General features: G+C 36.0%; 1 protein-coding gene across 2 annotated transcripts in view; it reads right to left on the reverse strand.

The window, feature by feature from the left end:
• Positions 1 to 20014: 20014 nt before the first annotated feature.
• PMP22 (peripheral myelin protein 22) overlaps positions 20015 to 22628 on the reverse strand; it is a 29274-nt gene continuing 26660 nt past the window's right edge. For both annotated transcript variants that reach the window (XM_039847401.1, XM_039847402.1), the window contains exon 5: positions 20015 to 21346. In XM_039847401.1, the coding sequence (XP_039703335.1) occupies positions 21183 to 21346 (164 nt within the window). In that variant the 3' untranslated portion in view covers positions 20015 to 21182. The remainder of the gene's footprint in view (positions 21347 to 22628) is intronic.

Here is a 22628-nt window from a genome sequence, read left to right on the forward strand (position 1 = left end):
ATACATAAAAACTATTGAATCAATTATTTAGAAGATAAGGTAGCATAAAACACCCAGTCAGAACAACAACAAGAAAAAAAATTTTTTTAAAGAATAGTTTAAGAAGCCTCTGGGACAGCATCAAATGTAACAATATTCGCATCACAGGAGCATTGGAAGAAGAGAGAGCAAGAAATTGAAAACTTAATTGAAGAAATAATGACAAAAAATTTGCATAATCTGGTGAAGGAAATAGACATACCAGTCCAGGAAGCGCAGAGAGCCCCAAACAAGATGAACTCAAAGAGACCCACACCAAGGTAAATCATAACTAAAATGCCAAAGGTTAAATACAAAGAGAGAATCTTAAAAGCAGCAAGAAAAAACTGTTGGTTACCTACAAGGGAGTTCCACTAAGACTATCAGCTAATTTCTCAACAGAAACTTTGCAGGCACAGTAGCGAATGGCATGAAATATGCGAAATGATGAAAAGCAAAGATTTACAACCAAAAATACTCTACCCAGCAAAGAAAAAAAAAACACTGAAGGTGAGATTAAAGAGTTTCCCAGACAATAAAAACCTAAAGGAGTTCATCAACAAAAAACTATTATTATAAAAATGTTAGAGGGAATTCTTTAAGAAAAAGAAAATAGCTCAATAATATGAATAATACAGTGGCGATAACTACATATCTATCAATAATCATTTTAAATGTAAATGTCTTAAATATTCCAATCAAAAGATAGGGTGGCCGAATGGATAAGAAAACAAGTCCCTTACAAATTCTGTCTACAAGAGAGTCACTTCAGACCAAAGAACACACACAGGCTGAAAGTAAAAAGATGGAATAAGATATTTCATGAAAATAGAAACAAACAAACAAACAAACAAACAAAAGCTGGGGTAGCAATACTTATACCAGACAAAATAGGCTTTACATGGGGATGTAAAGTATAAAATAAAAATTATAGTCAGTAATATTATAATCACTATGTATTATGTCTGATGGGTACCGGATTTATTGGAATGATCACATTGTGAGTTATATAAATGCCTAATCACTATATTATACACCTAAAACTAACAGAATATTATATGCCAACTATAATTGAAAAATCAAAAAAATAGTTTAAAATAGTTAAGATGGTAATTTTTATGTTATGTGTATTTTTACCATAATAAAAAATTGGGGGAAAATGCTATAAAAGATCATTGTTTAGACAAATATAATAACAATGTAATGTGAGGTTAATAATAAATGTAAAAATAAACTGTATAACAACACTATCACAAAAGTTGGTAGGGGAAAAATGGAAGTATGCTATTGTAAGGTTCCTATACTATACATGAAGGGTATAATATCAAGTGAATCTAGAATATTATAAATTTAAAATGCATATTATAAACCCTAAAACACTAAAATATAAAATAAAGAACTATAGCTTATAAGCAAACAAAGGAAATAAAGCCCTGTGATAGTTTTTGATGTGTCCACTTGGCTACAATAAACTATAAGGACAGAAGGAAGAACATCAGTCATTTTGTGGTATATACATACCTTCTCCCAGTTATTCAAACACTAATTAGGTACTGTAGTAAAGGAATTTTGCAGATATTATTAATGTCTGTAATCAGTTGACTCTAAGTAAATGAGATTATCCTTGTGGGCCTGATTTAATCAGTGAAAATCCTCTAAGAGAAGGCTTAGGCAGTCCCTGAGCCAGACTCCAAGCAGGAGGTGAGTCAACAGTTGTTCTTTTTTTGCTGGATTTTTTCTTCTTAACTGCCTGTAGACAACTGTTTTGACCCATGCCTGTGGTGTTCTAGGCTGTTTATGGTCTTTTTGACTTCTTGACCTATGGATTTCAGGCTTGCTTGGCCAGCCTTCACAATTACCTAAGCTAATTCTTTGTAATAATTCTGTCTATCTACCTATCCATTAATCTATTCATATGTGTATGTATTTCCTACTGGTCCTGTTTCTCTGGTTGAACCGTGAATGATACGAATGGAATCACAAAAATACTCAATCAAAAAAAAAAATTTTAAGCAAACTTTTTCTTAAAGGACCATGTAATAAACATTTTAGACTTATGTGCTGTATACTTTCCTACTGTCATCTCTGACATCATAGTAAGAAAGCCATATACAATACATAAACAATAAATGATGTGTTCCAATAAAAATTTACTTGCAAAACTCATGGCTGGCCCATAGGCTATAATTTGCCAACCTCTGCTCTAGATAGACTGATCTGAAAAGAGAGCAAACACAAATAATTAATATCAGGAATGAGAAGGATAATAGCCTACATAATATTCTGTAGATAATAAAAGGGAAATAAGTGAATTTATAGATAAATTAGTAAATTGGATAAATCTTATAATTTAGATGAAATGAGCAAATTCCTTAAAAAACACTCACTACTAAAACTCATTGAAAATATACATAATCTTAATAGGTCTATAATATTTTAAGACATCGAATTTTTAGTTAAAACCTTTCTCACAAAGACCACTCTAGGCTCAGAAGTCTTCGGTGTTGAAATGTACCATATATTTAAAGAGAAAATAATACTAATTCTATACAAACTCTTCCAGAAAATTGCAAAGGAAGGTATATTTCCCAATTCATTCCTTGAGGCCAGCATTACTTTGATACCAAAGCCAGACAAAGATATTACAAAGTTGAAAACTATATACCAATATTCTTCATGAACATAAACATAAAATAATCTAAATAAAATTATAGCAAATCAAATTCAACAATATAAATCATGACCTAGTAGTGTTTATTTCAAAAATTCAGGGTTGGTTTAATATTTGTAAATCAATCAATGTAATCTTTCATATTAACAAACTAATAATGAAAAACAATATGATCATTTTGATAATTGCTGGTCTTGAATTTTCCATGCATACTTGAAGGAGCCCTTTACCATCTCAGCAACCTCCTTCTAAAATTTTTCAATTTTTTTTTTTTTTATCAAGTCCACCACATATGTAGACCAGGTGTGGTAGACTTGCTGGAATCTACAAGTTCAATGACAATAATGCTGATGTGAGTATTTTCCTTTATCATTTTGGCTTAGATTTAGCAGTGGTTTTCACGACACCTGTGTTCTGGCAGCAAACTCAGTGCAAATAATTGGGCTTTGTTTTTTTAATACATTTTTTTCCAAAAAGCTAAAATGAGATTTTGTATCCATGGAAAAGAGAATTAGAGAACTTAAATAAAAGAATTTAGGACACCAAAGACAAAATATGTGCTGTGCTCATCTCTTTCCTTGACCATGTCAAAATTACAACAAAATTATAGAATAATCAACCTGGAGAACCACCTGAAGATTAGATGAACAGAACTCCTATAACTAAAGATATAAAGAAGAAGCCACCTCAAGAATGATAGCAGAAGTGGAGACTCAAAATTGGCTGGTCCCACACTCACGTGTGAAGATTGAAAATCAGGAGGGATATCTTGCCTGCAGAGTTCCCCCATGAGAAGTGAGAGGTTCCGGCCCCACACTAGTCTCCCCAGACAGGGCTCCAGTGCCGGGAAGAGGAATCCCCACAAAAACTAGATGTGAAAATCTGTGAAGATTCCATTCAGTCCAGGTGAGACAGAGGGCTGCTAGAAAGCCAGATGTCTTCTTAAAGGGCCCAAGCACAGACTCGCTCACTCACAAACACTCACCCTAAGGTCAAGCAAAGAGACAGCAGCTCAAAAGGCGCCAGAGACATATGGGGATAAACTGAATTGTGTGATATCATAGTGAGGGACTCCATTGTTCCTGTGTTGAGCTATCCTCCAAAACAGCCTGCAGGCACAAGCAAGTACCGAAACTGAATCTATATTAACTTAATGAACACTGCTCACCTCACCCTGGTGACACCCTGAGACCCCACTCCATACAACTCACGCACTACCCTTAGCTCTTTGAACAACTGTTATGTGGCCTGTGTTGCAAACTTTCTTTTTTAAAAACTCTCCAAGGTCTACAGGCCCCAGGCACGTGGCAACTAGCCTGGGTGTGCCTTGTGCCTTTTGCTAAATGGTCTCAGTACAATCTCAGGTGGCAGCTGACCTTGGGTTGCAGCATGCCTCTCCTACACATCTCCGAACCCAGCAGAGGAAGCTACCAACTGCGGATTGCTTTGTAGCTCCTACCAGGTGGTCCTGGACCAGGTACAGGCAGCGGGTGACCTCAGCCTGCACCAGAGCCCCTCCCAAAAGGCCTCATAACCAAAGCACCCAGTGGCTAGCTTCAGACCACACCGGTACCACCCAATCAGCTCCACAAGCAGCACACCCAAAGGGTAGTCTCGGCAAGCACCAGAGTCCTGCTGGAGTGAATCTGCTCCCTGACATTAGTCCCTGTTGTGGTGGTGGTTAATCCTCACAGCCAGGCAGCCTGAGGGTCAACCCAACCCACTGAGGTGCCAACAGCAATCAAGGTTCAAATACAACAGGAGGAGACACACACATATGAGATACTTCTGGAATACCTGGCAAAGATGATCAGGAATACTTTGACGCTAGGCCTCACAGGACACCTACTACCTAAAGCCACCCTGCCAAGACTGGGAGACTTAGCAGATCTACCTGTACACAGAAACAGAGAGGCAGCCAAAATGATGGACAAAAAAACATGTCCTAAATGAACGAACAGGAGAAAACTTCAGAAAAAGGACTAAATAAAATGGAGGCAAGCAATCTACTAGTTACAGAGTTCAAAACACTGGTTATAGAAACTATACCAAAAAAAAAAAAAAAAAACAGTTAGAAATGAAGAATACAACTGAAAAAAAGAATACACTAAAAGGGATCAACGGTAGATTGCATGAAACAGAGGATCAAATAAGCGATTTGGAAAACAAGGTAATATAAAATATCTAATCAGAACAGAAAGAGAGAGAGAGAGAGAATTAAAAAAAATGAGGATAGTTTAAGGGACTTCTGGGACAAAATCAAGCATACCAACATTCACATCATAGGGGTACCAGAAGGAGAAGAGACAAAGAAATTGGAAACCTAGTTGAAAAAATGACTGCAAACTTCCTCAATCAGGCAAAAGAGATAGACGCACAAATCCAAAAGTGCAGAGTCCCAAACAAGATGAACCCAAACAGGCCCACACTAAAACACATTATAATTAAAATGCCAAAGGTTAAAGACAAAGAGAAAATCTTAAAAGCAGCAAGAGAAAAGCAATTAGTTGCCTACAAGAACACTCCCATAATACTGTCAGCAGATTTCTCAACAGAAACTTTACAGGCCAGAAGGGAATGGCATGAAATATTCGAAGTGATGAAAAGTAAGAATCTATAATCAAGACTAACCTCCCAAGTAAGGCTATCATTTAGAATCAAAGGAAAGATAAAGAGACAAGGAAAAGCTAAAGGAATTTACCATCACAAAGCCAGTATTACAAGAAATGTTAGAGGGACTTCTTTAAGAAAAAGAATGGGGAAAAATATAAATATGAGTAGTAAAATGACAAAGACTACATACTTTTCAATAATCACTTTAAATGTAAATGAGTGAAATGCTTCAATCAAAAGATATAGGGTAGCTGAATAAATAAGAAAACAACATCCATACATATGCTATCTACAAGAGACCACTTCAGATCGAGAGACACAGACTGAAATAACGGGATAGAAAAAGGTATTTCATGCAAATGGAAACAAACAAAAGGCTAGGTTATCAATACTTATATTAGATAAAATAAACTTTAAAACAAAGGCAATAGCAACAGACAAAGAAAGAGTACATTATGATAAAGAGACCAATCCAGCAAGAGAATACAAGCCTTGTAAACATTTATACACCCAATGTAGGCTCACCTGAATTCATAAAGTAGATATTGATAAACATAAAGGGAGAGACTGACAGTAATTGTAGGAGACTTTACCACCACATTGACCACCCCATTGATCATTAGATAGATCATTCAGAAAGAAATTCAACAAGGAAGCAATAGTCTTAAATGACACATTAGACCAGATGAATTTAATTGATATTTTTAGAGCATTTCACTCCAAAGCAGCAAAATATATATTCTTTGCACAAGCACATGGAATATTTTCCAGGATAGACACGTTAGGCCACAAAACAATCTCAATAAATTCAAGAATGAAATCATATTAAACATCTTCTTAGACCACAATAGTATAAAACTAGAAATCAATTACAAGAAAAAAACTGAAAAACCCACAAACACATGGAGGTTAAACAACTTGCTACTAAACAATGAATAGGTTAACAATGAGATCAAAGAAGAAATCAAAAGATATCTTGAAACAAATGAAAATTAAAGCACTGCGACCCAAAATCTATGGGATATAGCAAAAGCAGTCCTAAGAGGGAAATTCATAACAATACAGGTCTACTTTAAGAAACAAAAAACTTCACATAAACAATCTAACTTTACACCTAAAGAAACTAGTAAAATAATACAAACAAAACCCAATGGTAGTCAAAGGAAAGAAACAAAAAAGATCACAAAGTAAATAAACAGAGTCAAAAAAGTACAAAAGATGAATGAAATCAAGATATGGTTATTTAAAAAGATACATAAAATTGATAAACCTTTAACCAGACTCATCAAGAAAAAAAATAGAGTGAGGACTCTAATAAATAAAATCAGAAATGAAAGAGAAGTGACAACTGACACTTCAAAAATACAAACGATTATAGGAAAATAATATGAACTATTATATGCCAACAAATTGGACAATCTGGAAGAAATGGATAAATTCATAGAAACATACAGTCTTCCAAAACTGAATCAAAAGAAACAAAAACTCTGAACAGACTGATAACTACTAACAAAATCAAATCAATAATCAAAAAACTCCCCAAAACTTACGATCTGGATCAGATGGCTTCACAGGTGAATTTTACCAAACATGCAAAGAAAAATGAATACATATCCTCTCAACTATTCCAAAAAATTCAAGAAGGAAGGCTCCAAGCTCATTTTATAAGGTCAGCATTACACTGATTTTTAAACCAAAGACAGTATAAAAAGAAAAGAAAGAAAACTATAGCCAATATCCTGGAAGAACCCTATATGCAAAAATCCTCAACAAAATATTAGCAAACCAAATTCAGCAAGACATTATAAAGATCATATATACTATTAGCAAGTGCGATTTATTTCTGAGTTGCAAGGTTTGTTCAATATCTGCACATAAATTAATGTGATACACTACATAAACAAAATGAAGAATTAAAATCATACGATTATATGAATGGATGCAGAAAATGCATTTGACAAAATTCAACATCCATTTGTGATAAAAATTCTCGACAAACTGGGAATAGAGGGAACATACCTCAACATAATAAAGGCCATATATGACAAACCCACAGATTACATCATACTCTATGGTAAAAAGCTAAAAGCATTTTCATTAGGATCATGAACAAGACAAGGATGTCCACTTTCACCACTTTTATTCAACATAGTATTAGAAGCCCTAACCATAGCAATCAGACAAGAAAAAATAAAATAAAAGACATCAAAATTGGAAAGGAAGAAGTAAAACTGTCATTATTTACAGATAACATATTATTATATAGAGAGAACTCTAAAGATTCCACCAAAAAAAATATTAGATCTGATAAATAAATTCAGTAAAGTAGCAGGATACAAAATTAATATTCAGAAATCAGTGGCATTTCTATACACCAATAACAAACTATCAGAAAGAGAAATAAAGAAAACAATCCCACTTACAATTTCATCGAAAAAATACCTAGAAATAAATTTAACCAAGGAGATAAGATAATTCTTCATATCCATCAATATGGTATGTGCCTCCATTTATTTCTATCTTCTTCAATTACTTGAACAAAGATATGAAGAATTATCATCATTAAAATGTCCATACTACCCAAAGCAATCCATAGATTCAATGCAATCTCTATCAAAATACCAATGGTATTTTTCACAGAACTAGAACAAGTAATCCTAAAATTTATATGGAACCACAAAAGACCCCAAGTAGCCAGAACAATCTTGAGAAAGAACAAAGTTGGAGGTATCATGTTACCTGATATCAAACTATACTACAAGGCTGTAGTAATCAAAACATCATAGTACTCACATAAAAATAGACACACAGGTCAATGATAAAGAATAGAGACTCCAGAACTAAACCCACGCCTATATGGTCAATTAATCTATGACAAAGGAAGCAAGACTATACAATGGGGTAGAGACACTCTATTCAATAAATGGTATTGGGAGAACTGAACAGATACATGCAAAAATATAAAAAGGAAATGACCACATTTTTATTGCATATACAAGAATAAATGCAAAATGGATTAAAGACTTAAATATAAGACATAAAACTATAAAACTCCTCAAAGAAAACATAGGCAGTAATCTCTGCAACATTTTTTTTTTCAATATATCCCCTTGGGCGAGGAAACCAAAAGAAAAAAATAAATGGGACTATATCAAACTAAAAAGTTTCTGCAAAGGAAAGGAAACCACCAACAAAACAAAAAGACAACCTACTGAATGGGAGAAGCTATTCACCAATGATATATCAGATAAGGAGTTAAGAACCAAAATTTATAAAGAATTAGTCATTTATAAAGAACTAAGTGTCCATCGATAGACAATTGAATAAAAAAAAAAGGTGCTGTATATACGCAATGGAATATTACTCAGTCATAAAAAAGAATTAAATCTTACCATTTTTTTTGTAACAACATGGATAGACCTAGAGGGTATTATGCTAAATGGAATAAGTCAGATACCGTGTGATATCACTCGTATGTGGAATTTGAAAAACAAAATAAATGAAAAGACAAAACAGAAACAAACTCATAGATACAGAGAACACACAGATGACTGAAGTACACATTGGTAGTTACAAAATAGTCATGGGAATGTAAAGTACAGAATAGAAAATATAGTCAGTAATATTGTAATAACTATGTAGAGTGCCAGGTGAGTACTAGACTTATCAGGGGGATCACTTTGTAAGTTATATAATACCTAACCATAATGCTGTACACCTGAAACTAATATAAAATAATACTGAATGTCAACTATAATTTAAAAATCATATATATATATATATATATATATATATATATATATATATATATATATATATATATATATATACAATTACAATAACGCCTAAGATATATTAGGCATTACTTATTTTCCAGGATTATGCTACTTGATACTCTGTAAGGTAAATCTCTGTTATTATCTTGGTAATTTGGACAATGTGTCCAAGTTACGCAGGAAATGAAAGAGCTAGATTTTAAATGTAGGATGCCTGATTCTGAACCCCAGGCTCTTATCCTTTACCTCATATATACAACCTCCACTTTGCCTTCTGAATTTACATGGCTTCTAATGACAAGTTAGATCAGTTCCTAAAATTAGTTAATTTTCAAAGAACAAAGAAAAAAAGTAAACATCATTGTTGGGCACTGTGGAGACAACCACGGGATTGATTTTATGAGGATTAAGCATTATTTTCCCCATAACTCAGAGAAATTACTAAGAAAGCACCTTTATTTCCTTTCCTAGTCAGGTCTCAGAATGCGCCACTCCTGAGAGGACTAGATGAAACTCAAGGTGAGACTTTAGTGCCAGTCTTTGCCAAGGATTTATGCTCTTTACTTTACTCATCTGAGACTTCATCTGAAATAGCATGATGTTCCACGATTTGGGTGTACACGATTCTAAGGTGCATACCAGACACCCATTTAAAGCCTCTCAGTCTGTTTTTTTATTTTTTTTTTTTTTAACTGCAAAGTAAGTGCAGTGGGGCTAACAAGTCCCCGGGACAGATGGAAGAAGTTCCAGACACTCTCAGATACTTCATGGTCAATTATAGGTCACCAATGCCAGGGTCCTGAACACTGGGAGACTCCTGCCCTGGGGTCTAGATATAAAATGGTAATTTGGTTCATTTCAGCCAGAAGAAATCTTGTGCTTAGTGCACAAGTATAACTTCAGGTCGAAAAAATATAAAAATGAGTTCTATTTAAAATCTTTAGTCTCTAAGTTTTAACGAAGACAAGGAAGAAGAAAATTGTCCTTGCATTCTATTACCGAAGCAGGGGCTCCCTCTGCTGGAAATCTATTGCGAAATTCATAAATTGTGATTGACTCCTTGAATTATTTATCTGGTAGTATATTTAGTGGGGCTAAAAAATAGATAACTTTCCTCCCACATTCGAAGTTCTTCTAGCTGGGCTAATAATCAAATTAACAGAGATATTAACAGGAGAAAACATACACATTTATTATGGATGTACATACCAGGGATGTCATATGATATGAGACCTCAAATGCATTGGGCAGTTATGATTTGTATGCCATTCTGGACAAAAGGGAAGGGGAGCAGGGGTCTGGGATCTCAAAAGAGAAGTAGGTAATTCCCAGGTAGCCAAGAAAACAACAAGCATATGGTAATCAAATTCTTGCTGGGCTCTCCCAAAAACAACGGGACAAAGAGGGAAACAGCTTTTGCTAGATTTCTTACTGTCCATCATATATGTGCTAATTCATATGTGCTAAGGTAAATACGCTAAGGTGAATATGCTAAGGTGAATATGCAAAGATTCCCTTCCTGAAGCAGGTTTATCTATCTGAATTCCTTTGGGCAGAGAGGTAGAGAGTCGAAGGTTCTTTCCGATTCTTTCGCTTCTTAAAAATCAGCTTAACTCAATATCCCAAAAGGCACATTTCGGGGTGACAAAACTTTAGTCCTCTTAGATTCTTAATTTAAACTTTCAAGACCGACAACGCCTGTCTACATAGGTAATGAAAGTCTTTTCAATACTTTTGGAGGTAAGTCTACTGATTTAGTAAAGTAAAAGAATATTCATCTGCTTTATCAAGAATAGGATGGATACAGAAAAATGCTATAAATCTGAGGAAAATGCTCCTAGAGAATGCTTTTATGTTGTTGTTGTTGTTGTTTTTAATTTGCTAGAGCAATAAAAATACCCTGGGAAATACCTAACGGAACCCAAAGGGAATTATTTTTTACTCAACACCCTGATGGTCAATTAGAAAATGTTCCTTGGCTGTGTGTTGCTGCAGGTCGGAGGTACCGAGGTAAGCGATACAAGGCTGGGGCAGTTGGAAGAAAATGCAGGGAGCCGTAGGCAACCACGACATAGCTCTTTACTCCAGTAAGGGCGCAGCCAGCCTCGCAGAGCGGCAGTGTCTTTATATACACAGGTTAAACAATAGTGGCACGCTTCCAGAAGCCCACGCATGCCTACTGGGCACGCTATTACATAAGGGGAGAAGTGCTGAGTCATTTCCACCCGGAAGCTATTAAGGGTGTCAGGAGGAAGCCTAAGTACAGTCATCTTTCTTTCACCTCATAGTTGCAATCCATCTGAAATATGAACTCACCACATATTTCTCAGAGATTTAGGTCCTGAAAAAGAGTAGGCAACTCAAGGTAATTGACTTACCCCTTAAGCTCCTAAACCTACATGTTTGTTTGGTCAATACAAATAAGCACATTGCAGATTTTATATTCTAAATCTGTGATGCAGTAATAAAGCTTGGGCATTTTAAATTTTTATATTGCTTTTTTTTCTTGGCTGTTTGGAAATTTAAAAAAAGCTATAAATTCTAAACAATATCTATTTGAAATTCTAAACATGGAGTTGAATTTTGGATTACACAGATTAGATTTTGAATTATAGAGTCTAAAAGACCTTATTAATTTTGTCAAATCAACAGGTCAACCAATTGTGAATTGTCTTAGAATTCCCAGCAGTCATTTGCACAGAAATACACATGAAATGAAAATTGCTAAATATAGGAAAAACAAGTCTCCCACAAAGTGGCCAATATAACAAACGGACATTTTCTCTGTACTAATAGAGACTGAGTTCACACCACAGTTCCATCCTCAACACACGCACATGCGTGCCAGCAACACTCATGCAGTCTAACCAGCTGAGCATGCTTGAACATCAAAATGAGGAATTGCAATTTAGTCCAACAATAATCACTGAGTGCCTTCTGTGACCTCCATGGGAAATTTGTAAGCAGGAGCAATGTCTAAAAGATTATAAACGGAAAGAGGGTAAGATGTGTTCACAAATAACTTTCTTGAGTGTGGGTTAAAGCGTTTGTTCATTTCCACATTGTACTGAAGATCCATGACTCTGTTAACACTTTGATTTTGGATACAAACCTGTTTAGAGAAATGCTTCCCCTTGCAGAGAATGTAGACGTGCTCCCCCAAATCTACTACAGTACTGTAGACAATCAATAAAAATGTGTTATGTTGGAATGAATATACTTATGTTAAAATACTGTTTTTTAGCCAGCTTCCTTAATTTTACAATGCACTGTGATTATATTTCCATTTTGAAAAATTCTTCTACAACATTTTTAATGGCTGCCTGATATTCCATTTATAAATGCATCATAATTTATTTTGATAGTTTTTTATTATTGTTTCCAAGTTTTCCTATTTTAAAAAGCCTGAAATGATCATCTTTGAAGCTAAATCTTTGCACATGGTCTTGATTATTCTATTAGAGTAAAATCCAAAATGTAAAATTACTGTCAGATGAAATTTTTACATGTAATAATTTTGATGCATATTAATAAATTGCTTCCCAGAGAGGATACACCAATTTATAATTGTACGCCAATCTCTCTTTTACAATTTAGTAGACAAAAATAATTTTGTTGCTTTAACTTGTAATTTTTGATTCATGTTTAACACCTTTTAACTTCATTATTTATAAATTGCCTGCCTATAATATTCACTTCATTTTCTACTGGTATAGTTACAATTTCTTATTGGTTGGCAAGAAATTTTTATATATAGTATCAAGAATAATAACCCATTGGTATATGTGATAGGAACATTTTCCCATTTATTTATTCGTGTAACAAATATTTATTAAATGCCTACTATTTGCAAAGATATATACTAAAATTCATAGGCAGCATGGGGAAAAAATCAGGTCATCTTTATAAGGGCAAAAATGTGGCTGCTCATAGGGTCCTAAGATGCCACACTGAACAAACACCAAGGGCAATATTTCACCTAGCATTTTAAAGAGAAAATCTGTGAGCCAAGCATTTTATATACAGACAATTTATGTATTTAGGTAGCAGAAGGTCATTCTCAGTTATTTACAGATTCAAAAAACACTGCACCTATGTTTTTTCAAAAAATTAGTTGAAGATGTCTTCCAATTGATGAATGAAGCTCATTTAAGAATTCAAGAATGGTGAGGGCATGGCATAAAAATACTGGGTGAGCTCTAAAAGCTGTGAGAACAGGGATAATAAAATCATTGCCAATACAGTCACAAAATTACAAAACTGATTGTTTATCTCAAAAACTATTTCCAAAGTATATTTTTCGCAGAAAAAGTAATTATATGAATTATAAAAACTCATTTCACATTAATAAAAAGTTAAAAATGGTGCATAGAGGAATGTTATAGTCTGAATGTTTGTGTCCTCTCCCCCGCCAAAAAAGGGTGTTAGGGGGATAGAGGGGGGTTTGTTATCCCTCATTGTTCAAGGGTCAACTGTATTGAATTTTTGTCTTCAAAATAAAAAGGTTTTCTTGTAGAATAGCTTACAGCAGATAAATTCTTCTGGCTGAGAACTACTAGAAAATCTAGATAAAACACACATACGCACACAAATAAAATCTGTCTGAAAGCATCAAGAGATACAAAGGCCACCAGGACTTGAGGAGCCAGCAGACCAGAAGGAAGGAAACCCACTGAAGTGGGCACAACACTAATTCCTAAATTTTCCCTTAAGGAATTTTCCAGTTAATAAGCATCAGACCAAGAGATTAAAAGGCTGTCTAGAAAGCCGATGCAAAGGGCAGAAAGGCTGAGCACAGTTTTCAGCACCTCAAAGACTTGGGGAGGCATAATTGTTCACAGTTACTAAGATACGAAGGGTACAAGATCTGGAGAGAAGAGAAATACAAAGAAGCAGATCGGACAACCAGTGCATCTCCTCCACGCATTTCCCATTTTTGTGTGTAAACAGCATACTCCCTGCATCTGAACACAGAACAGAAAGCAGCTGCTAAAAGGGCAGTTTCTAATCAAAACTCCATTTCTGTGAGTTCCTAAGATTAAAATACTTCTCAGAAGAGCTCAAGGATGGAAAATAAACGTCATCAAGATGATCCCCTGGGAAAACTCGAGATTCTGATTGTGAAGAAATATATTAATTGTTCACCTGCAACATGCTGTTTGGCTTTATATTCCTCAGAAGGAATAGAACATTTTCCCTTTAAAAAATAACCAAAACCACAAAAATAAAAGGTGTATTATTTTTCAAACAGAGAGAACAGACTTAATGAGAGACTAAAAAACAGTTGGAACAGACAGCTGTCTCTTCTTTTTCAAGTGCTTTATTGAGAAAAAAAATTATATTATACAATTGACCTATTTAAAGTATACAGTTCATTGGTTTTTAGTATACTTACATCTGTGAAAAGATGTGCAACCATGACCACAGTGGGTTTGAGAAATTTTTCATCACCTCAAAAGGAAACATTGTACCCATTAGCTACTACAGCGCTAATCCCATCAGCCCTCCCCAGCCCTAAATAACTACTAAATTACTTTTTGTCCCTATAGATTTCCCTGGACTGTCATAGGAATTGAATCATATAATATGTAGTCTTTTGTAACTGGCTTTCATTCAGCATAAGATTTTCAAGGTTCATCCATGTGGTAGCACATAGCAATATGCCATTTCTTTTTTATGGACAAATAATACTCTACCATGAGGATATACTACATACTATATATCCATTTATCTGTTGATAGATATTTGGGTTACATCCACATTTTGGCTACTATGAATAATGCTTCTCTATATAAACATCCATGCAGAAGTTTTTGTGTGGATATATATGTTCATGTTTCTTGGGTATATACTTAGGAGAGGAATTCTTTTATTAGATGGTCTTAGCACCCTTGTCAAAAAATCAATTGGTTAGAGATGTGTGGGTTTATTTCTAAACTTTCAATACTCATTTTTATATATAGTTATTGTATCTTGCTACTTTGCTAAATCATTTATTAGTTCTAATAGCTTTTAAATGGGTTCCATAAGATTTTCTATATACAAAATTACGTTATCTATGAATATTGTTTTAATTCTTCCTTTTCAATCTTAATTCCTTCTATTTGTTTTCCTGGCCTAATTGCTCTGGCTATAACCTTTAGTGTAATATTAAACAGAGGTGGTAAAAGCAGACATCTTTGTCTTGTTTCCAATCTTGGAGAGAAAGCATTCAATATTTCGATGTTGTGTTAGGTGTGGGTTTTTTGAAGATGCTCTTTATTAGGCTGTAGATGATCCCTTTTATTCCTAGTTTGTTAAGTGTTTTTATCATGAAAGTGTTCGGTTTTGTCAAATGCTTTTTCTGAGTCTTTTGAGATGTCATGTGATTTTTATTTTCTATTCTGTTGATATGATGTATGACATTAATTGATTTTTAGATGTTTAACCAACCTTGTTTCTAGAATAAATTTTACTAGTTCATGGTGAAGAATGCTCTTTTTATGTAGATGGAATTGCTAGTATTTTGTTGAGAATTATTTAGTCCATATTTATAAGATATATTGACTGTAGTTTTCATTTTTTGTGATATTTTTGGTTTTTGTATGACAATAACACTGACCTCATATAAAGAATTGGGAAGCATTCCTTTCTTCTATTTTTTGAAAGCGTTTATGAAGAATTGGTATTAATACTTCTTTAAGTATTTGGTAGAATTTGGTGGTGAACTCATCCGGGCCTGGTCTTTTCTTTGTGGGTAATTTTTTTTTTTTAATAACTACTGCAAACTATTTAGATTATTAATTCTTGAGTCAGTTTCAGTAATTATATCTTTCTAGGAATTTGTCATTTCATCTAAGTTATCCAATTTATTGGCATACAATTATTCATAGTATTCCTTTACAATATTTTTTTTTCTTTAGGGTCAATATATTATTCCCTCTATCATTTCTAATCCTGGTGATTTTATTCATATATATATATATATATATGTATGTGTGTGTATATATATATGTATGTATGTGTGTGTGTATATATATATGTATAGGTCATTAAGGGAAAACTTTCTCTATTCACAACACTTTTGACATTAAATGTGTAGGGTTTTCCACCCAAGAGAGTCTCTAGTTTTCTGCAGATAATAACTGGGTGTCCTACGATTTAATTCAGAGTTAGTGCAGACTCCACAGAGTAAGGGCTTTGTCCCACAAGACCACCTCCTACTTCTGATGATGGTCACAAGTAGTGAGTCTCCAGGTTACATACACTTCTGCACAACTTGGCTCCAAATCAAGACTGTCCACGACACCCTCCTAAGATTCACTAATTTGCTTTAATGGCTCACAGAACTCAGGAAAACACTTTACTTACATTTACTGGTTCATTTTATTTATTTATTTATTTTTAGGACAGTTACTTTTCTTTAAATATTTCTTTGGGAGAAGGGACATCTACTCAATTAGAGGTCTTTTATTTTATTTTTTTGAAATCTATCATGCCAGGAATTCATAGGGAATGGGCTCCAGCAGCTCAGGTTCCTTTCCATTTGTTCTTACAAAGTGTGCTTCTCTGGGTGGAGCAGGCTGGCACTTCAACTGAACCCAGGTAACTTTCTCTTTGGCTTCCTTCTTTTTTTGATCATTTTCCTTTACAGGTTTCAGAAAGCTATCTCAGCTTTTTGAGTGCTTAATATGCTCAATACATATTGATTAATTCTCTTGGCAAGAATCTTGCCCTTAATTTGTTTGTTTACAACAATGCCACAGCATGCTGGGTAACATTGTAAATTCTTCCAGTTTTGCCATGGTAAATTTGTGGGGCATTCCTTTTTGAACAGTGCTCATTCCCTTGATGTCTACAATATCACCTTTCATGTTGATTTGCATGTATGTGGCCAAAGGAACTACTCCATGTTTTCTAAAAGGCCTAGAGAATGTATAGTGGGTGCCTCTCCTCTTTCCCTTTGTGTTGGTCATTTTGGAGAATTACTGGAAGATGGCAATTCCAGCCGAAAAGAAGATACTGGTTTATTTTAAAAAGTTATGATAAAGGATAAATATGAGCAGCCAGTTGAAGGAGTACATAGGACTAGGTCTGGAAGGGTCTCAAGTGTAGGAGCCTCTGTCCCCATGGAGTTCAAAGTGCACCACTCTCCATGCACATGGATATGCTCACCAACCTGAGAAGCTCTATGCCCCTTCATTTAGAATTTTTAGAGAGGTTCCACTACATAGGCAAGATTGATTATATCATTGGCCATTGGTGATTAACTAAATCCCCAGCACTTCTTCACTCTCTGGAGGTCAGAGAGTGGGGCTGAGGTTCCAACCCTCTGATTACATGATTTCTCTGGCAACCAGCTCTCATCCTCCATGTGTTACCTCATTAGCATAAAACTAGGTCTGGTTGAAAGGGGCAAATTATGAACAACAAAAGATCCTTCTTTCACTTTTTTCACTCTGGAAATTACAAAGGTTTTAGGATTTCTGGGTCTGGAAGCAAAAAGGAAGACCTAATATATATTTCTAATTATATCACAAAATCACAATAAATCTAGCTTGTCAATTTTGTTCATCTTTTCAAAGAACCAGCTTTTGGTTTCATTGATTTTCTCTATTGTTTTTGTATTCTCTATTTTATTAATTTCTGCTCTAATCTTTATTATTTTCTTCTTTCTGCATGCTATTGGTTTAATATGCTCTCCCCCCAATATTATAAGGTATAAGGTTAGATTGCTGATTTGCGATCTTCTTTCTGAATATAGTCTTTTATAGCTATAAATTTTACTTTAACCACTGCTTTAGTTGCATCTCCTAAATTTTGATATGTTCTGTCTTTATTTTCATTCATCTCAAATTATTCTCTGATTTTTCTTTTGATTTCTTCTTTAATTCATCGGTAATTTAGTAGTGTGTTGTCGAATTCCCATATTGGTTTCTCAATTATTTTCCTGCTATTTATTTCTGATTTCATTCTACTATTGTCACAGAACACACTTTGTGTTATTTTTATCCCTTTAAATTTATTGAGATTTATTTTATAGCCTAGCATATGACATATCTTGGAGACTGTTTTGTGTGCACTTGAGAAAAATGTATTTTCTGTTGCTGTTAGGTGGAATGGTCTATAGATTTTTTTATTTCTATTTTTATCTTCTGTTGAGTTGTTCTATTCGTTGTTGAAAGTGGGATATTTAGGTCTCCAACTATTATTGTTTAATTTTGGTGCTCTGATATTAGGTGCATATATGTTTTAAAATGTTATACTTTCCTGGTATATTGACCCATTTATCATTATGAAATGTCCCTCCGCTTTATTGTACCTCACAGATGTGGTGTTTTTTACAAACAGAGAAAAGTGACAACTCTCTCTACTGCAGTGGTCTGGAACTGAACTCGCAACCTCCCTGAGGTATGCCTGCATACATTTTCAAAGTACAAGCTTGTGAAGTAAAATTCCCAGTTTTCTAAATCACCTATGTCTCACATGCATTTCCTGGCCTTCTGTGCCACCTTATCCAATCCGAGTCGGAGGCAGAGTAAGCTAGTCACTATTGAAAACCTCAGAAGAGAGAAGCCTTTTCCATCACAGATGTTGCAAGACTCAAGAGCATGAGGTGCCTGAAGGTGGCTTCATTCTAGGTCCTCGCTACTCAAGGTGTGACCATGAGCATCAGAATCAGCATCACTCAGGCAATAACTGGAAATATAGAACCCAAATTCCCACCACAGACCTACTGAGCAAGAATCTGTATTTTACAGGTGATACATAAGCACATTAAAATCTGATAAGCACTGGAAAGCTCAGAGGCTGTCATCCCTGGTTGTATGCTATCATCATGGGCAGGGTTTTTTAAACCTATCAGGGCCAGTTGGGTCCCACCGCAGACATAAGGAACCCAAATCTCTGGGGTGGGCCCCAGCATTGGAGATTCTAATGCTCACCCTGGTATTGAGAATTCCCCAGAACTATCTATATGTCCTTCTAATATACCCCTATTGTAACATTTGTGATAAACACTAATTTATAAAGTGCTTTCTATCTACCATCAATATACCAAGCATTGTACACTTATTATTTCCTTTTAACTTCTACAATCCCATAAATGTGGCATTGGCATTTTCATCTTATAGTTGAGGAAACTGAATCTTCAAGGTTAAGTAATACATCCAACGTCATACAGCTGCTAAGAGGCAGAGGGCAGATTCAAATTCAGGCCGCCTCATTTCCATGTTCATCGTTTTAATGTAGTCACTTGTTTGCTTGTGCCTCTTACTAAAATGTGCCCAGTTCAACATAGGTGCTCAATATATATTGAGGAATATTGAGTGCATCACTAGCTTAATGTATCACAAATGTACAATAAAAGGTCAATGGGTAAAAATATAAGTGAGACACAGCTCAGAAACCCAGAGCAGGAGGACACAATCAGCCCCTTCCCTCTCTCAGAACCATTTTAGGAGTTCAGCGGATGCCAGCTAATATTTTATCTTAGAGTCTGACTCATGCTGGTTATCAGAGAACAGAGCACAAAAGCCTCAAATCACCATCACATAGTTTCCACCATATCATACCTCCTCTCCTTCTAAAGGAGATGGATCTGTGCTGCTCTTACTAACATCCCTCATGTATTAGGTGAATGCATGACATGCCTCTGGGGTCCCAATGCCGTCATCAGAGAATGGAGCACAAGAGAGGTTTGAGCCAAATAAGCTCTACTCAAGTCCCTTGCAGTCCATTTACAATTTCCATCTTAGCTGCAGTTCTCGGCCCTTTCCAATTAGCATACACTTGCACAGGCTCCTGGAAGGCCTGTACAAAAGCTATGCTTTTGGTCCTTTCATACCAACTGCAACCCAGATCATCACCTCAACCTTGCTTTCTATTGAAGCACTTCTCTCCACTCCGACACATACATCACACTCACACCCAGGTCCCCACAAAAAACCAAGAGAGATCAGTGAGTTACTCTGATGTTTATTTTAATGCATCTTAGTCCACACAGTTGGTATAAAATCAGAAAAAAAGAAGCAAAAAAAAAAAAAAAAGGTCTGAGTCTTAGCATCAGAAGGGCACCATATATACATCTACAGTTGGTGGCCAATACAAGTCATTGCCAGACAGTCCTTGGAGGCAGAGAACAGCCTAGACCCAGCCAAGCCTTGGACACTCATAGTCCCATGGGATCTAGAGACTTGTCCTGATGCTCCGACCGCAAGAAAAATGTGGGAGTGGTAAAGGCTGTGTTTATTATTTATTTATTATAGTAATAATAGCAGCCTAGCTAGGTACAAAAGCGGTTATAAACCATTTATATTACATAGAATTATTCAGGTCTCCATTCTACTTTACGTTGTAAAATTGTTAATTGAATTTCCAGTGAGTAGTTTAGATGATTAGTGATAATAAGGAATGGTAAATACATAGCACCATTTCATAGGTTTTTTTTTCTTTTCATCACTGATTTCTAGACATGTGACCAGGGCACCCACCCTCAAGGGCAAGTATTCCAAAGCCACAAGCCATGTTTTTGCCAAGGGCTCCAGTTTGAGAGTTTTGTCCATGTGTGCATAAGGCTTCACATGGAGGTATGGGCAGTGCATGTCTCTGTAAGAACACTAGGTCACCACAGTAAAAGGGCTTTTGGCCGTTCAGAGTTTCTACCCACACTTTGGTTTTCTAAATGAGGTGGAGTGGGAGGGAGGTATCTTCTTTCAGATGAAAGGGAAGGGGCAAGATGGAGTTATTTTATTTCTGGGCAAAACCAAAAAAAAAAAAAATGAAAAACAAAACAAAAATACTGAGTTTGATTTATACGGTTAGGATGTAAAGTTTCTTAGCTACTTCTTTAAAGTTCAACACAAGGCTGATGGTCAACATATAAAGCAAACAATACTATGTACATATATGTAAAAAGTGTTATAAATAGGTTTTATAAACCATAGATATTATATACATCTTCAATCAACACTAACCCCCTACCCACCCCCCAATTGCTTTCTGTTTGGTTTGGTTTGAGTTTGGATTTTTTGGCTAGCTGTTTTTTGGATTTTTTTTCTGTTTTAGGGTTTCTTTCCTCCCTCCCCTGTGTATGCTCAGAGCCTCAGACAAACTGTCTGGGCACCTCATTCCCGCTTCCGCAAGATCACATAGATGACGCCACTGAGAAGGGCCAGGGGGAAGGCCACCCAGGCCAGGATGTAGGCAAATCCATAGGAGTAATCAGAGTTGAGGTGCCACTCTGGGTGCCTCACCGTGTAAATGGACGCTGCACTCATCACGCATAGACCTAGGGAAAGAGAGGGACAAACTAGGTGAGAGAGAAGTCGGAGTGGAGACACCCTCTCCACCACTCCCAGTGGAGGTTCCACAGGAACCTGGGCACCTGCCCATACCACTCATTGTTCTTGACCACACACACGTGCACTTGCACGCACACACACACATACACACACACACACACACACAACAGGTTGCTACAGAGAGGGTAACAGGGAGGACAGACAATGCTGTGCAAGAAGAAAATGTATAGCTCTGGAAGAAATTTGCTGCCAGATTCAGAGTTGAGAGGAGACTTGAAGAGATAAGAACACAGGAAGCAGTCCACTCCACTTCTCATCTACGTGACCCAGGCCATTATCTCTGAGGTCCTTTGGCATCTTTTCTGCCCATTTCTCTTCCTTTAACTGCCACCAATTCCCAGTTGGCACAGGTGGCCAGCAAGAATTTGGGTTGCAGGATGAACTTGCCTATCTTTTTCCAAGGATGGTTGGATGTGGGAGCTCCTGGAAACCTGTGAATCACTATGCAAATGAGTGAGGTATTATCTAGAGCCAGTTAAACTGACACGACACTTTACTATTATCTGAATCATGTCATGGCAACGGTTTGGGGCTCTGGAGAGAAAATGGGAAGAACTCCATGTGAATTACCTTAGCAGGACTGCCACATAGAGATGGAGCAAGCAATGTCTGTGAATACTGCTAGGCAGACAAAGGAATATAAGGAGATGAAAAAGAAGGTGAAGAGGGAAGAAGGAGGAAGGGCAGAATAAGAGCAGGATACGAAGCTGCAGAGTGGGGGAGACTATTAGGGCCAAGCCCATCGCACCTGGTCCATATCAACAGTTCTTGGTACTCCCAAGGTCAGGTTTGAAACCCAAAGAGAGGTGAAAGGTATTAGATATATAGGTAGGTCAGGCCTCTTCCCCTTGCCCAGAATTGCAGCCCTTTGATGTGGGAAGAAGAAAACCTCCACCTTAGTCCTCAAGTTGAAGTGTGACAGTCCATGCCCACCATGACAGTAAACATCCCCTGCAGGGAGGGGTCCAGTGACGTTGGCACCCCCACCTTGGAGCTGCACAAAGCCTACTCTGTTCTCTCTTGAAAACAGGGTCTTTGAGAGGCTCTGAGTGACTCTATTATAAATTCAGCAGGCCATGTGGGATCCCTGTGGTTCCAAAGCTCCCAATGACCCGGACCACCCACATCTAACCTCACTGCTATTTGGGCTGCTATTTGACTGGACACTGCAACTTTGTTTGAACAAAGTACAGAAGTGGGAATATGTCA

The sequence above is a fragment of the Pteropus medius genome, unplaced genomic scaffold, assembly GCF_902729225.1.
Source record: "Pteropus medius unplaced genomic scaffold, Ma_sr-lr_union100, whole genome shotgun sequence".
Taxonomy (NCBI): Eukaryota; Metazoa; Chordata; class Mammalia; order Chiroptera; family Pteropodidae; genus Pteropus; species Pteropus medius.